Source organism: Suricata suricatta, chromosome 13, assembly GCF_006229205.1.
Source record: "Suricata suricatta isolate VVHF042 chromosome 13, meerkat_22Aug2017_6uvM2_HiC, whole genome shotgun sequence".
NCBI classification, from domain to species: domain Eukaryota; kingdom Metazoa; phylum Chordata; class Mammalia; order Carnivora; family Herpestidae; genus Suricata; species Suricata suricatta.
In genome coordinates this window covers 51,195,227-51,212,915 of record NC_043712.1, presented here as the reverse complement: position 1 = coordinate 51,212,915, position 17,689 = coordinate 51,195,227, and the positions used below count along the sequence as shown (strand labels likewise).

Sequence of the window (17,689 nt, the reverse complement as noted above, 5' to 3'; positions counted from 1 at the left end):
GGTTTGGAGAATCGCCTCCCCCTCTTTCTCACTCTCAATTGCTTGGTTTCAGGCTTGCTTTCATTTCTCTCTGACAAATCATGTGGGGAAACACAAAACACTCAACAGTGAGAGATCCTATTTTAAACCCCCCTTCAGTCTGGCTTTTCAGAAAGGAGTGTTGCTCAATTCAAGTTCAGCACATGTTTTCAAAGCTTCCAAGTACTGCTGCTGTGAAACTGTCTTTTGTCTATCAGACAGGCCTGAATCACAGGACTACTGCAGAACTTGCAACAAATTACAAAGCCTTACGACAGACCAACCCAGTTCAGACTTTCGCTTTCTTTTTAAAGGAGAAGGGGCAGGTCCTACAAATGAGTGTTCAACACTGTTACTGCATTCAGCTCTGTTCCATAGTGAGTAGTTTGGACTTTTGTATCCTGAAATATTATCCTACCTCTGAAGAATAAATGCCTTGGCTGTTTCACACCACAAAATTTTGTTTTCCTTTTATGTAACTTAACTTATAAGCAAGAAGGATGCAATGTTGATTCTAATAACATTCGGCACTTGAAAGAATCACCAAGTGTTTTTTTTTTTAAGCGGTTTTCTGGTGGCCGACAAATTGGCCTGTGGTTATGTTGAGTGACTAATTGTATTTTCTTTTCTGGAAACTTGTGCAAAGTTGGCAGTTTTGTGTTAACACTAATACTTTTGTTTGGCATTTGTGCCCTATACTGACCAGACCATTTTTATACAAGTGAATTTTTTTAAAAAGACACTTACTTGAAGTATGGCAATAGTTTAAGGATAAAAAGAAGCATGGATATTACACGTCCCCTTGTAGTGTATGAAAAAAAGTGCATGACTGGGTTTATGTACTAGTACAGGACATTTTAAAAAATCAGATCTGTGCTGTAAAGCATGCCAGCACCTCCTTATCACTCTATCTAGCAGGTAGTAAAAACAAGACCATGGGTTTTTTTTTGTTTGTTTGTTTTTAAAAGAAATGTGCATTAATGCTAATAACATAAATGAATAGAGCTAGCCAGCAAACTATTTTTTTCCTGCATATCTAACTGGATGTAACTGTAAAAATTAAACAAAAAGAGTTAAACAACCATCAATACAATTGCTTTACATCATGGCCTCTCAAGGCTAAATATTTACAGGTGAATCTGCCATGCTTTAACTGAAGATTCTCTCAAAACCTTAAAGTTCACAAAAGACAACTATAAGAAGTTCCTTTTTTGTTCTTTTTTCTTTTTTTTCTCCCTTTTATTTTTTTGCAGGCAACAGTCATGGGTACAACAAACTGTCCCTTTGCAGAGGACCAAGAATTTTTATTCTGTCAGAATCTGGGCTGGTTGCACACTTTATGTGTATGCATGTGTGTGTGTGTGTGTATGTGTATTTTAAGGGTACTTTGTTTTCACCCCCAAAGAAAGATCCCACCCCTTTCCCAAAACTATAAAGAAAAAAGAAAAACAATTTCAAAAGCACCTAGTGTTTATCTTGTTACATCTAAAGAAAAGAAAATGTGTGTGTGTGTGTATATAAATGTAGACAGAGGCGTACATGTGTATATACACACATACACACACACCCAGGTACACAAGCACACACTGACTATGGCAGTTCAAACATGTAGGCCATCTGGTGAGAGCTGGCATTTGTAGTGTCCATTCTGAGACTAATCTACTGAAGTGAAGGGAATGTTTTTGTGGAGATTAGGGTTCTGACTGTGCCGGTTTCGGCTTCGCACAGAGGAGAACATCATATTGCAACCAGGGACTTTGCACTTGTGCATTTCTCGCAAATGCACAGTTTTGTAGTGCACTCTCAGGGTCCCCTTGTTGCTGTACATTTTGTGGCAAATGTTGCACATGATCCCACCATTGCTCCCGGACAAGCTGTTGAACATCAGAGATCCTGAAACTTCAGCCCCCAGACTGCCAGGGAGGGCAGGGGCCTCGGCCTTGTGTGCTGACTCCCCACTGTCACTCGCCCCGTCAATGTCGTCGAGAAGAATCCCCTCATCGCTGCCTGCGTCGGATTCTCGGGAGGAATGGATGCTGCTGCTGGACTGCAGGCTGGAGGTGGTGCTCAGGTCAAGGACCATGTAGTCCTCCGCCATGCCTCTCCCGTACCCATTCAGGTGGGAGTCTTCAGTCCCTGCGGGAGAGGAGGCGTCTTCCCTGACATCAAGCCCCAAGGGGTGCTGGGCACCATAGATCTTCATTAAAAATTCATCCCGGAGGCCCTTGCTAAGAGAGGGCTGCGCTGAGTCCAGGCCCATGTCATCGAGTTCTTTGGTCAACAGTTTGCGATGCAGGTTTATGTTGGCACTGTGTCTAGGAAAACAAGAGGGAAGGGGGGGAGGGAGGTGTAGAGGGAGTGGGGAGGGGTGAGAAAAAGGAGAACATTTTAAAATTGATTCAGCTTCCACCAGGCATCAAATAAGCACATTCATTGCTAATTACACCATTATAAAAGCAAACATTTCCCTACATCCTCAGGATTTGGGAGTAAGTGGTAGTGGGGAGCGCAATCAGGGGAACTTTTCATTAACATCATTTTTAGAAGAGTAAAATTCTTCAATGGTAGGATGAATGCAAGCCTTTTTCTCAATGACAGTTCTGTTAGCTTTAGTAGGTAGCAGCATCAGCTGCAGAGAATCTCACAGCAGAGATTCCAGAATATATTAAATAGAATAAAAGAATGGAAACTTTCTGCTGTCTAAACGGAATAAATTGAATTTACACCTAAAAAAAAGAAAGACAAAGCAAAACAAGCTCTTTTTGTCCTATAGCACTTTATTTAGAGGTATAAAAAAAGATCAATTTTTTTAAAAAAGTAAATGGTTTAGATTATTTTAATTTAAACTTCAAAAAATAATGAAATCTTTCCCCCTCCCCTTCCTGCACTTCAAGTTTTATGTAGGAAAAATTTAGTTTTACAGATTAGTAATTTGAAATAGGGCTACAGACTATCATAAATCCCTTTCCTCAAAATAATGTGGGCTCTCAACTAATCTAACAGTAAAACAGACTTAATTTTCAGAAACTGCTGCCTTTTAGAGTTGAACATGCTTTCATAAAGTAATTCAACTTTTAAAATGTAATCCTTTAAAACAAAACCTGAAAAACAGAAATTTATTTTTAAAATAAAACCCACCCACCATTTAAAAAAATCACCCTTAACAGAAAAAAACCCAAAGGACAAATAAAGAAAAAAAAAACTCATACAATAAATACCCCCCAAATTAATAAGCACAATATACAGTCCCTCTATTTTAACAAGCAAAACTTTTACTCTACTAAGTGCTTTGCTTGTGTAAAAAAAAAAAAAAAGATAGGATTTGTCCCACAGCATCCATAGTTCTGGATGTCATGATTTACAAAGCCTGATATTATCTATCTGAAAACATTGCCTTTGTATTTACACCCCCCATTTATTTTTAAAGTGCCCTTGGGCATATACCTCTCTCCACCTGCAATTCTCACATGTTTGACAAGTACCTAAATTGAAGGCTTACCCTTCCAAAAAATAAACCAATAAATAAATACACAGATACATAAAAGCTTCTCGGGAATGGCGGAAGCTCTCCATCTTGAAAAAGTAATTGTGATATTAGAAATGACCTAGAATGGCCAGTGTAACATTCAACAGACCTCTTGATTATAATTAAAACGTATAAAAGACCAAAATGAGTCACTCCATTTGGTGACAAGCATGCCTAATTTCTTAGAGATGGTTGAGAGGTATGTGCCTCAGAGACAAGAAAGGTAGGAAAGACTTCTCCACCTTTCCACACAAGACAATATTTAGCACTCTGGGTGTTAAGGGGCAGAGGGGCGGCAGCCCTCTCCATACTGCACTTAGGAAGGCTGAGCTTACCTTGTGATAATAAGATCAGCTTTCTAATCTTTTGCTAAATCGATCACAAAAGAAAGCAAGAATGAGAGACAGAGAAAAAGAGAGAAAGAGAGAGAGAGAGAAAACAAATTCACATTCTAGACATCTGGTTTAAAAAAACGTAAACAATAAAATAGGGATTTAAAATGTTCTGATCACAAAATCATTTGTCATAGCGATCATCTCATATGCTGTCTTGATGATTTTAGGATCAGCTGTACCATCCAAAAATCATAAATTGAATTGAGATAAACCAAATTCACAGCATCATCATAAGCCATAAATGAGCTCTACTCAGACACATGCAGTGTGCAAATACATGAGTGTTAAACAGAAGCTGTCCCCGCAATCCCTGCTCTGCCACTGTTGCTCCCGTTTCTTTGGTGTCAGATGGCAGATGACACCAAGTGCAGGGCGCTAAGCAGAGTGCAGGAAATGCCTGCCCTGACATGTGGGTGTGACACTCCCAGAGTTATAAGAATGTGGAAATAGAGTTACACTACGTAAAATTACTCTGTTGATAAAACAATCTGCCAACCGTACGTGCCCACAAAATCCTACCCCTCTGTATTATTTTTAACACCCTCCCCACTTTCTTAATTTCACAAGCACACATTTTATGGTGACTGTAATCTAGAACTCTGTTGCTTCTCACACATCTGCAGTTACCACTTCCTAGATTCACTGCTGAGAAAACAGCAGCCAGACACACAGCAGTCACATCAAGACACACTGAATAAGGAAGAATAAATTAACATTAACAAAAGGACACACTGATCACCCAGATGGACACTTCTTTCCTAAGCATGACTTGTGAAATTACACATCTCTACTGATATGTTACCAGGAAGAGAAGTTTCTCTTCATTTCTCACTTACAGCAATAGAAATCTGTAATCTAATTAGATGATGTAACAGCCCTCAATATCTGTCAACCAAACGATGTGCAGAAATGTGTAGACTAGCTCTGGCACTCCGTTCAAGAGTGTCCCTTTTCCGCTGTCAGCAGTACTGTTGGCCTCTGCTAATATAATTACATTGACTTTTATTCAATTAAGTGCTATCCCTTGCTTTAAAAAAAGGCTACTTTATCAATTGATTCAGGTGTAATGCAATAATAAAGATGAACTCATGGCAGTGCATTAGCTCTGCTGTTCATAACTTCAGTACATGGGTTCATTCATGGTAGTCGATTTCCATTATGCAACCACAGTTCAAGAGAATTGATTCTTCTATGCTCATTTCTTAATCTACTTCATTTTTGTTTAATACTGGTCCTAAATACCATATGCAAAACACTTGAAGTGGGGACGGGAAGAACAGGCTTTGGAAAGTCTGCTCATTCACTCTCATGACAGCGGGCTTGGAGATTTTCTAACAAATGCACACAGTATTACTAGGGTAGAAAGAGGAAAAGCAAGAGGAGGAGAGAAAGAAGATAGACATATTCTTTAGAGAGTACTGATCCTGCCCCTCAAGAGGTTAGGTTCAGTCTCTACAGAGCAGACAAAAGGCAGCATTTGATTGTAACAAAGACCTATTGTTGGACTCTGGAAACAGTCGATTCAAACCATTAATTGTCATAAAACACTGTCCTCATGAGGAGACACAAAGACCTAGGGTTAACAGCGATTTACAAGTTTATTTAGGTCAGCAAAATTAGAGGGGTAAAAAGAAAGGGAAGATGGAAGAGATACAGAAGGAACTCATGCCTACTGATCATTAGATGACAAAAACAGGATCCTAAAATGAGAGGAAAGCCAGAAAGTGCTAGAAATAGGAGAAGGAAGAATCTATGAAGGAGCCAATTTTGAGCTCTCCAGAGACAGAGACGGTTTTTCTAGAAGCACACTTATTGTGAATATTCATCTCCAGAAAAGAGAAATAATCATGAACAAAAATATAGATTGTATTAGAACTCATTATATTTTATAAGAACATACCTAGTATGAAAATTCCTTCTATTTGCTTTGATTAGGTAGGGATGCCTATATTAAGATGCAAATTCCTCTTACAGAAAAAAATAAATTACTGGGATGGAGAGAGAGGATGAGATCCTAGGTAGAAAGGGTAAGGCTCTGGTCTTATTAGGGTTCTAGTGTTAATGAAGGCAGTAGCACTCACAAGAGAGGAGTCCAACATGTAGCCCTAAGATAGTCACTTTCAAAAACACAAATGAAATCTCATTCAATCTCCAGTCTCCTGCAGTAAAGGATACTTTGCACATAGGAGACACTTGAAAGTACTTTTATTGGCCTCAATCAATCGTATGCACAAGTTTTGAAGAACCTTTTCCCAAAATACATTGAGGAAGAGAAAAAACAATGATCCCAAGACTGGAAGCACATAACTGAATAAGAAAAGACACTGGTAATAAGCAAAAGGTAATTCTGACCCAATTAATACTCCAGTGTGGTGCATGGAAATGCTATATAATAAAGGCATGAACTAGTCCTATAACTTAGGGTGTTCTTGGAATTACAACTCCTTCCTCTGAATCTCTGTATTCTTTTCTATTCCCTCCACACTATGAGTTTACCAAATGTCTTTTGAAAAAATTAAGATTCTTAAGAGAAAAATGTAATGAAGCCTTGGGTAGGGGAGGTCATAAAACCAGTATTAACTCCTTGACATGCTGAGTGGAAGTATTCTAAATGGACTAAAGGGGACACCATTCCCTTTCTGTTTCTTTAATAAATATTTTATTGATGTCAGTTATACCTCAACTTAAAAAAGAAAACACTACCATGCAACCACAGAAGATACCAAATTCATCAAACACAGTTAAGTAAATGCAAGTGAGAGAAAGTAAGCCTTGCTGGGCAGTTCCTGTCTCATGTCACTCTTGCTCTAATGCCCACTTAATGCAATATTTGACTCATAAAAATTAAAGTTAAAAACATTTAAAAGAAAAAGTGTTTTGAGGTTTTAACATTGACTCTGATATATAGGCAAATAGCTTTTTTTAAAAAAGAAAAAAAGATTCAAGCCCAAATTAGAAAATCAGAATGTAGTCAAAACTGAATATAGTGATAATCCACAGGTTACATGAGAAGTCCAATATCTAACTCTAAATTCTTAATCAGTTTTGAGCCATTCTGAACTTAGTTAAATAAAATATTTGATAATTAATTTATTACCATATTTCAGGTAAAATGGAATTGAGACTTCATTTTGTTTTTATTTTCTTGCTCACCTCTACCACCCCACCACACTTCTCAAATTATACTGTCCAGAATGTCAGTGATGTACACAAAACAGATATCATATATACGGTGTGTGTGTGTATACATGTCTGTGTATATATGGGGATAGAGAAATAAATTTATAACCAATCTGGAGAAACCTAGCTGCCAGATTTGAATGTACTGTGGGATACTGAATCAATAATACTGAATAGAAATGTGTATCATCTATCCAAATCCACAGAAATGAAAAATTAAAACCTGTACCCTCATTAATTCTCTTTTTCTCTGGATTGCTATGACATTATTTGTTGTATTTAACTCTCCCAAATTTTTGTATTAGTAGCAGGAGGCTTACAGCTCTGAGAGTTAAATGACATTTTTGATAGTATACATTTCTGCAAAACTACTAGTTGTTCTAGAGGCTACTAGAAGAAGACCTGAAAACCATTTCTAGCTCTCACACACACACACAAAATGAACATAAAATTGTAGTGAATGCTTTAAAAAACCCCAAAAGTAAAGAAGTATATATGAAATGCAAGAAATAAAAGCTAAGCAAATTCTTACAAATTAAAAGTATGAAATTCAGTCACTTCAATCTCTTTCAATATAAAACAAATCATCCATACTGGTCACGCAGACAGTTCCCTCTACATTCAAATTATTCACTTGAAGATAAGCTCCCACCAAACTCTTTAGGGGTTTAGCTAATTTACTGCACAGATATGGCACGTCTGTTGTAATAACAGGTAGGATGTATTGGGGTCGACCATTTATCAGAATTAGACTTCTTTTCTCAATTCACAGTGAATTATGCTGCCTACATGACTCCCCTCTTCAGAGCCCACCATCCCCTCACGGCCCCTAATGTGGCAGGCAAACAAAATTGACAGTCTCATCTTGTCAACAAGGGGTGATTCTCCTGAGAAGCCATTTAACTTTGCCGAGGAAGCAATGTATTAATGTGCATGTCCCAGCAATGTTAATCATCTTCAAGCTTCCGACCTCACTTTGACGTGAACGAAATCACCAAATTTGTTTACTAAATGAATCGTAATATGCTAATAAGAAAGCATGACATATATGGAAAAGCCAAACAGATGGTTTGTTTACTCCACTTTGCAACTTTATAAATGTTGTAACTCTGAAGATGTTAGTGAGAATTATTGGTTTGTTGGCAGAGGCAAACGTGTCTTTCGCATACTAAATCTGGTGCTACTGTTAGAAAACAATTTGTCATTGCTGTGGAATGCATAAAAAATGTTAATGTAGTAATGGCATTTGGGAAGGCAGACTGGTAGATGGAAAATGTGTATGCCGGATGCTCAGGTTAAGTGTAGAGTTGATATCAAACAGCCCAGTTCCCTAACCATTTTACTTTTGAGTTGCATCTGACAACATCAAGGCTTCTCCAGGGTGCTGACTGAATTCAATAAGTACCTGTTGCACCATAACGTGACAGGAGTGTGCTACACTGTGAAAAGGGTTATGTTTTCACAGCATTTAGAAATTTTCTCTATCAGGCAGCTCATATGGTGCTCAGTTTACTACTATTGGTGGGTATGGAAAAGACCATGAACACCAGCATCTTTTAATTAAATTTAATTAAATGATGCTGAGCTATAATTCTGAGTTTTATATATATATATATTTTTTTTTACCCTGGATGAACTAACTCTCAAGTCTTCCAACCCTTGTGTTATAGTCTGACTTATATAAAGAGCTTAGAAGCCATGTTTAAAATAAGAGGAATGGATTTTTCCCTTGACATTCAAAGTTTTATGCCATTTAAAAAATAATGTGTACAACATGAAACCTCAGTTTCTTCCTGAAATCTTTTTCAAAGGAGATACTGCCTACAACTAAATATTCAAATGTGTTACATCATTGAAACTATTAGTTTAAGATCTTTAAAAAAGACAATACTAGGCATGTATGAGTTCCCCAAGGGAGGGGGCAGAATTTCAGACTATCAGTATTATTATTGAGCTATGGGCTCATCTAGAATTCTGCATTAAAAATGAAAGTACTTAAGATACATGAACAAAGAGAATGCACAAAATCTAATTTATGTTTTTGGTTAAATGATGTTAAAACTACCAACAAAACCATGAAAATAATTTCAGTTAAATAAACCTGTAATGCACCTATGCTACTGAACATTTCAATTTTTAGAAACATTCAATTTTTGTGAAATTATTTTTACTTTTTATTCACACAAGCATAGGGAAAGCAGAATTTTATATTAAAAAGGTGCTTATTTCTCTCAATATTATGAACCACTTTCCCCAACTTCTTAGTCTTACATACAGATTCTACCTCTAATCTTGTGGGATTCCCTGGTGCACCACTATATAGTGCTGAAATTTCTACCCACCTACAAAAGAGAAATGAGAGAACAAAGTGATCTAAAGAAACCACGGAGTTCATCTTGCTGCCCCAGGATCACTCTGGAGCAAGAAACATTAGCGGTGATCCCAGGCTGGCGCTTATATCTCATTTGAAACATCTCCTCATTCCTGACCAACAAAGAAAATTTCAATAAAGTACTTTTACTGGTTTAACAACAGTGAGCTCCTGGGATTGTCAAAGTGCTAAGCCTTTTCCAAGGAGAGAAAAAATCAGCAGCTCAAATATAATTAACCTTCTATTCTCAACGCAAACTGCCACGCACAGGAGCTCTGCAGTCTATTAGCAAAGTTATAATGGCCAACAGGCAGAAGCAAAATTGGTCAAAAAGTTGGCTGCTGCTGTCATATTTTTGGAATTATGATTAATGGCACTAATAATGTGGATGATTACTGATATGTGTATCTCCAGCAGTTTATCATATCGCTCTGGCTGCCTACGTCCACAATAAACAGGATGCTATCATTTACCTCTTTATTGAAGGCAATCCTTCTCTTGAAGGAGCATATTCTAATTACTTCGTAATGTTTTATGTCTTAAACATTTTGCAGCTCTGGACCTTGCCAAATGCTTCATGTCTACCATTGATTAATTACTGAATGTTTAATCAAAATTTAGAACCTAATGTAGTCATTTATGAGCACACTACAGTGCCAAAGTAGTTAGGCTTTGCTCCCAAGTTTGGAGAGTGTTGGGTTCAAAATCAAATCCCAGCTATACATGAGGATCCAAGAATTTCACCTTGGGTGCTCTGAGGTTGCCAATTCCATCTCTGCTGATGAATGGAAGGTAATCTAACTACAGGGTAAATAGCATCTTTACCTACCTTCTCCCTACTGATTTCCCTCTCCTCTTTCCCCAATTCCCTAATCAACAGAGCACCACTGTTGGCTGCTTCTGAGAACAAGAAGGTCCTCGTGAATACCCATCACAAGAACATAGTTTTGAAGTGGTTAAACAAGTGAAAAATAATTTGCTGGGACAAATACACGAGTTTTTTCTTAATGTGGATTTTTTATGGTACTGTCATACAACCATTCACCGTTGAAGCTAAGTGTTTTTTTAATACCATTACTGAACTGCTGAAATGGATGCTAATATAGCTTGGAGTGCTAATGTCAAGTCCTGGTAATAAAAAAGACAGACTGCTGAATGAAATAATTTCAAGTAAAAAATAGAACAAAAGTGCTCTCTCTCTTGCTCTCCACTTTTATTGAATTGGGACTGACTGAGCCAATTGCTTTAGAGTCTGTAAAACACAATTACTAGTGAGCGAACTGACCCACCAGTGCCCCCTCAGTGACAGAGCAGACTAAAAAAGGCAAGAGGGTCAGAGAGGCCCCCCCTCAGCCGGCCATCTAACCGAAGAGGCTTCCCTCTGAATGTCTGTTGTTCTCATTGTCCAAATCTGTCTCTTTTTACTTACAAAACCTTGTTATTTCCCATCAATGTGATAAAGTAACTTCATACATTACTTTCCAAGATGAAGTTGTCTCTTTTGGCTATTAAGGATGATCTGTCTTTTGATATTCTTATTTATGTGGATGTTTATGTATAAACACACATATACATTATGTGGATGCATTTAGATTAGAACGTTAGCATAATTTTTGAATAGCTGGTAATAATTCAGATTGATATATGCTCTAGCAAAATTGAAGCATCACTTAAAACACTTGACTTTTTTTTCCCAAGGTAAAGTCAAAATAATTACAGCAAGCAAGAAAAAGAATTAAACTAGAAGTGGGTAACATTTTTCCCCCTAGTTAATAAAAGAAGTAATAAACTCCATAAAGTACTAGAGTTAAGATCACTAACACTTCAGGCATAACAGCTTTTTACCAGGAATTTACAACTCCTGTTTTAATTCAAGCAGCTTGCATTGGGACATAAAATCTAGGTATTTTCTTTAAAGTGTAGTTTTATGTTAACTGAAGAAAAATCATCCTTTTCTAAAAAAGGAATTATTTCCTCTTCTTTGCAAGCTATTTCTTTCTCACACATTCATGTACACACACACACACACTTGGCACTCAAGAATCAAAATTACTAAATCTCGTTTTTATGACATTATAATTTTTTGGCAAATGTAAACTCCTTTCATATTCTGCCACATTTGTTTATTTGAAGCTTGTGGGAGTCTTGCAGCAAAAACATTAAATTATTTAAATTATTTCTGAGGCTTTTTAAAGAAGAAAAATGCTTTCTAGCGCAAAGTTCACTAAGAAATTTCAGTAGAGAAGGGAAGGTCTCCCTTCCTCTTAGCACAACAAATGATCACTCATAGTGAGAGGGAACTGGTAAGAAGACTTTCACTTAAAAGAGAACCACCCTGATCAACACTGATATAATCAACTGCTAATGTATGTGCACGGTCTTACAATCTACTTTCAGTGAGAATGGTCTATGTTTTTTTAAAAAGAAAAGATTATCTACAAAACAATATCTCGCATAATTATGTATAAGAATATTTATGACCAATAAAGTCTAGCAGGGTGTCAAATAAATGGTGACAGACACAAGAGAGGCAGAAATCAGGAAGATGACCCTTTCCAAGTGTTGCCATCATGAAAAATACTGCCTGTGCACTCAGTATGTACATTCTGTTCTAAGTGCAATTTTTGTCTGAATTTTCAAGATAATGTTGGCAACAGTAATAGCTTATTCCTTTCAAGGGAAGGTACAACAAATAAGGAGTATATAGGAAGTATGTTTGTGTTGAAGCTATGTGTGTAGTAAGCTATGTATCAATGAGACATCTAATATAACTCTCATCAATAGAAATGTGCAAGAATCTTTTTGTATCATGAAAAGGAAGTCATTCATCCACCATTAAGCTCTGTTGTCTATTTGGTACTCAGTTTCGAAGACGGTGGAAGTGACTGGTATAGTTCTTGGAGTGGAGGAGTTGAAAGGTCAGCAGAGGCTTAAATGAGCTTGTCTTACATCCAGCTGGGCCAGCAGGAGATCATTAGGAAGATCCGAGGCTCACTTTAGGCTTGTCAGAGTCTCTCCCCATGATACAAGGAGACCGTTTTGCTCATTGCTCTTCTCCCAGTATAAAAAGAACCCCAGAGACAGGAATGACATCGAAGTTTATCTTACTACCAAAGTTTTGCTTGAGGAGGGCACAACTAGCAATTACTCAGAAGGGGGATTTATTTTGTTTGTTTGTCTTTGATGGAAAGTAATGGAGGTAAGTACAAAAGACCTATTGATCTGCTAGCTTCTACTGTGAAACTAAATAGAGTAGAGAGGGGGGATATCTCTTCCTTAATATTTAAGTGTCAGAGGACCTGTACAACTTCAGAAAAGATTTTTGGAAAAGGAGAGTTTCAGTTTGATTGGTAAACATATAGGAAATGAAATGCCTGATGCCTCAAAATGTTCTCTTCTTGTACTTGAAGAAAATTAGCACACTGTATTTGACAGCTAATTTTATTAAGGCAACTATACTAATAGTTATCTCGAAATGGTGCTAAGTGGCTCATTTCTTGAAGGTAATGAAATCATGTGCATTTATTGAAAATCTCTCTTAAGAAAAGTTCTCTGTAAGTTTCCAAACACAGACAATGATGGAAAAAAATGGATGTTGCCGCTGAGAAGGTGATAACAGGAGGTAGGTAGCATGTTTTCACATCCTCACCTCTACTGTTAATGTATGCAGTGGCTCATCAGAGGTAGCTCACGCTAATTTATTCCTGCACACCTGTACAGGGCTGAAAGTCAGGTAATCAGACAGGCAAAAACTATACATCTCTGCTTTTTAGCTACAACTACCCAGAGGCCTATATAGGAACAAATTTAGTTCTGGAGACATCAGCAGGTTTTAATAAACCAAATACAGATGTCTTCCTTCATACAAATCAAGAAGTTTACATGTTTAAATCTGGACTGATTTAAGTAGCAATCAAAGAGAAGGTTCACACTTGACACCAATAGTTGCCTCATATTTATTTATAAATCACCCTAAGCAAATATTATTTTGTTTTTAAATTTATTCACAGGGCTGAAACATCTTTCCCACACCTTGAAGACTAAACATATATGCTTACCTTTCTAATAAAATTTAAGACAAACTTTGACAATTAGTTGCCACTATTCTCAGAAAAGAGGAACAAAGATGGTAAAGATCATGTAAGATGTAAAACAACGAGATAAATAGTTCTTTCTAAACAGATCATGTAGTTTCTGTGTACAAAGCCTTCATTTTAGTTGAGGGAATTTTAAAATTGCCAATCACTAAAACAGATATAAATAGCTTTTAATGTATTAGCAAACGATAAGGAATTTCAGGGAAGAGGACAGGAGGGCATTTATTTGTTGTTGTTGGTGTTACTTTAATAAAAATCAAATGTAACTTATAAATGGGCTTCCCTTATATAGTGTTCCATGGCCACTCAACCCTCCTATGCATCAAAATTCAAGACAGATGATGACAAATGAGTAAGGGTAAACTAGGCCTAGCTAATTCTGACGATGACACTGTCTCCAAGAAAATTTCCTTTATGAAGACTAGGTTCTAAGCCACAATTATAACTTCTTCTTCCCAGGAGTTTTCCATATGCATACTTCAAAATGGAGGGTCAGCTTCCTAATCCCTGAAAGAACACTATCTTAGTAGGAAAAAAGTTCAGGGGTGAATAAGAAGGAAGGAAGGGTGTTTAGGGAGTGTCAGATCTAACACTATACAGCATCATCAGTATATACTTAGCAATCACCTTATAATAACATAGTTATTCACAGAGAAAATAATTTATATTTTACTTCTATAACTCAGAAAAAAATTATTCCAACAACCACCTAGTGACTGGATAAATTGAACTTGGTGTATATTGCTCTCTGTCATTACTGTGGAATGGTCCTCTTTGCTTCTGAATTTATTACACTTACACTCAGTCACAACTGTATAGAAAAGGATACTTTCAACATTGTGCTTAGAGTCAGCCCTAACAAAACCATGCACATACCTCCCCCCATCGCTTCTCTTTTTGTATGACTTTACACAAAGAATGTTCCTGCTTTTCAAAAAGGTTTCAACTTCATCTTATAAAATCTAGAATGACCGTAAGCAAAGACCTGGAAATCTCTAATTGCCAAATCTAAAACACATCTTTCTACTTATATCTTACTAATAGCATGCCTATTCGGAGACCAAAAATGCAATTTCTCCTTGTGTATAGCCATTTTGGAAAAAGCCCAAGAAGACCTGTGGTATCACTCCTGTAAGGTGTTCTAAGCCCCAAGACAAGAAGACTGCTTTTATAAACAGAAGGAAGAGGGTTATTCTGTTAGTTTATCACTAGACATCCTGTAGCCTTGCACACTTCAACCCCCACTCAAAATCTCCTCTAATGCTTTATTTGCACAAGGAAGACATTGTGGAGTCAAGGACGGATGAATCAAGACTCTGGGGAAAGAAAAGAAATAGGCCTGAGGACAGCAGGATTAAAGGCAAGGAAGGGTTTCTGTTTGGGAAGGTCTGTTGGCTCAGAGAAAGGTAAGGAAATCTTTCTTAGCTTCATAATGAACTGAAGAAGAAAAAAGGAGGGGCATAAAATTCCGAGGGTTCTCACGATTAATACAGCAAAAATGAAGAGAAACGGAAAGCTTACGTCTGAGGGATAGATCAGAGATGTGAAATCCAAGAGGCTGTGAAAGAGGAGATTAAATTCCAAGACAACATTAGGGAAAGAAGTGACTGTAACATGCTGATGTGGGAGTAACGTTTGAGTTCATTGCAGAGATGCTGAAAGAGGCAAGTGCCCCAACAGCATCACTGTTTCTGATTATGTGGTAGTATCTATGGTTGCATCATATGTTAATTCAAGTCATAGACTCAACAAGGATGAATCCTTTTTTTAGGAAAAAAAATGCTCTATTTAAAGTATCATAGGTTTTGTAATCTGGTATCAAAAAAAGTGTGTATTCCTGAAAAGCAAAACTTGAGAATCAAAAAATATTTGTACAGTATTTTCCTCAATTTGCTTTTCTTCATCTATGTGTTACAAAACTCCAGAATTAGGAAGGTTAGTTGTGATGTGATATTTCACCCAAATGAAATGTATCACCTGTCTTCTGAATTTGCAGTCTCCTATGTGACTGAACACATGCAGGAGAACATGTGTACTCTGCTTCCCTAGAATATCCCAGTTATCCTGGACACTATTCTACATTTCCATGTGGCTTCTTATCTGCCAAGCTCCTAATCTCTAGAATAAAAATGGTGATTGAATTACTCTCTTGCTATTAATGAGTGTTTTTCCTGACATAAACCACCTTTTCAACAGCACCTCCTTATGCATTAGGACATAAAAACACAAGTGCTTGTGTTTTCTAGTGGTTTGACATAAATGAAAGCACCATGCTTTGGGGTGTTGTAGCCTTTTGGTCCCAGAGCCATTTATGTGAGTATTATGACTTTCAGTATTTTCAGCAAACAAACTAAAACTGTGATAGAATTCATGCAAAGAAGCTTAAATTTTGGCTTGTCTTCAAACACTCCATTTCTATAAATATTTTATGCAGGTTTTCATGAGTCTTTTATTTTTGTTAAAAAAAAAATCCAATGCATTAACCTCATTATCACAAGTGCACTATTTCAAATATAAAAGAATGGGTATTACTCACAAACTAGGGGGTGGGAGGTTGTGTAGAGTACTATATTTTATTATTCAAATTATAGTTATCTTATCTGCTGTATTCTTGTACTGTAAAGATAACTCAGAACTGAAAAAAAACTTTGTGACTAAACTGTTTTTATAGAACAAGGTAAATGGGACTGACGAAGAGGGGAAATCTTTAAGAACATAGATTTCTCTTCACAGCATGTTTTGAGTTGTATAAAGAAAACCACTTATTTTCTTAGAAATTTTGTTCTTAATGGATTGGGCCCCTTGTACTTTAGTACTAGGGAAAATATTTTTTAAGTATTTTTAAAAAGATTCATCTTTTTACATATGAAGACAAAACAGGGTATTCTAGAAGCAGGTCACTACTTTTCAGTGGTACTTTCATTATATGTGACTTTGTCAAAGAATTCTAGTCAATTCTAGAATTGACTAGTCAGTAAGTGCTAGAATTTGGGAGGTGGCTATCTGGAAACTCCCTTGTTTCTTCTACATATATTGATTTTTTTTCATATCTACTGAGATTTTGCCTACAATTATTTTTGAAAGACTATGTAAAATCAAAAAGCCACATCCGACGTAACAGGAAGAACTAACTGGTGTATGACACTAGCATGGGCTAGTGTATTATGTAAATGATCTGCTCATAAACTATCTCAAGTGCAGAATAACTGTGTGACCCCACCACTGACCACCTTGACACATTCCATTTATATTACATTTTCTTGAGGATTGGAAAAGAACATTGGAGGTTTAAGACCAGCTGCTTCTGTTTAAACCCGACTGTTTCACTTAGCCACATAGCTAAGGTGTGATGTCATCTCAAAGCTGGACATAATATATTCTTAACTGATCCTAAAAGTATATGCATGCCTTCCCTTCTGTGCATAATTCCCACGACAGACTGTATTTTAGAGATGTGCTCAAAGACACTGTGAAGTTAAAATAAAGAAACCCATACAACCATACCATTTCCCCACATTAATAATTATTTTGGTCCCATTTTCTTCTAATATTTTTGTGACTCTTAAAAGAATTCAAGGACATACTAAATACTCATGTAAGAATGATAACATTTCTGGTTATACCTACGGAGATGCAGGCTGTCTCGATGTCCTGGACCTATGGTTCTTTCCATCCGTAAATTTCTGTTTCTATATTGGATAAATATGTGTGTATGAAGATAATATATTGATTTAATTAAAAAGCCACAAGGCAAAGCAGAAATATATATAACAGAAGCTGCGGCTTCTAGGTGAAGCTTCATGAGGAAGCAGGGAACTGTGTACATAGTTAACTTATTCACACCTAGATGCATGGGGTAACATACATACACATACACAGAGCACAGAGAAAAATGGCGTGCATTACTGGGTAAGATGGCATATGATTCTGCATGCTAAATCATAACAAGCATCAACTGCAACAATCCTCCATGAGCATGACAGCTTGATTATCTCATGGTCACTGCAGACAATCTTTATAGTGCATCAGAAACATCTAAGTTGGATTTTTTAATGTTAAAAACAACATGACTGGCACCCTCCACCCCCAGCAGGAGCAGCCA

At 36.8% G+C, this 17,689-nt stretch overlaps 1 protein-coding gene across 1 annotated transcript in view; it reads right to left on the bottom strand.

The window, feature by feature from the left end:
* Window positions 1-1,131: 1,131 nt before the first annotated feature.
* BNC2 (basonuclin 2) overlaps window positions 1,132-17,689 on the bottom strand; it is a 286,450-nt gene continuing 269,892 nt past the window's right edge. Inside the window, exon 6 of the mRNA XM_029920382.1 lies at window positions 1,132-2,333. Within this exon, the coding sequence (XP_029776242.1) occupies window positions 1,673-2,333 (661 nt within the window). The 3' untranslated portion in view covers window positions 1,132-1,672. The remainder of the gene's footprint in view (window positions 2,334-17,689) is intronic.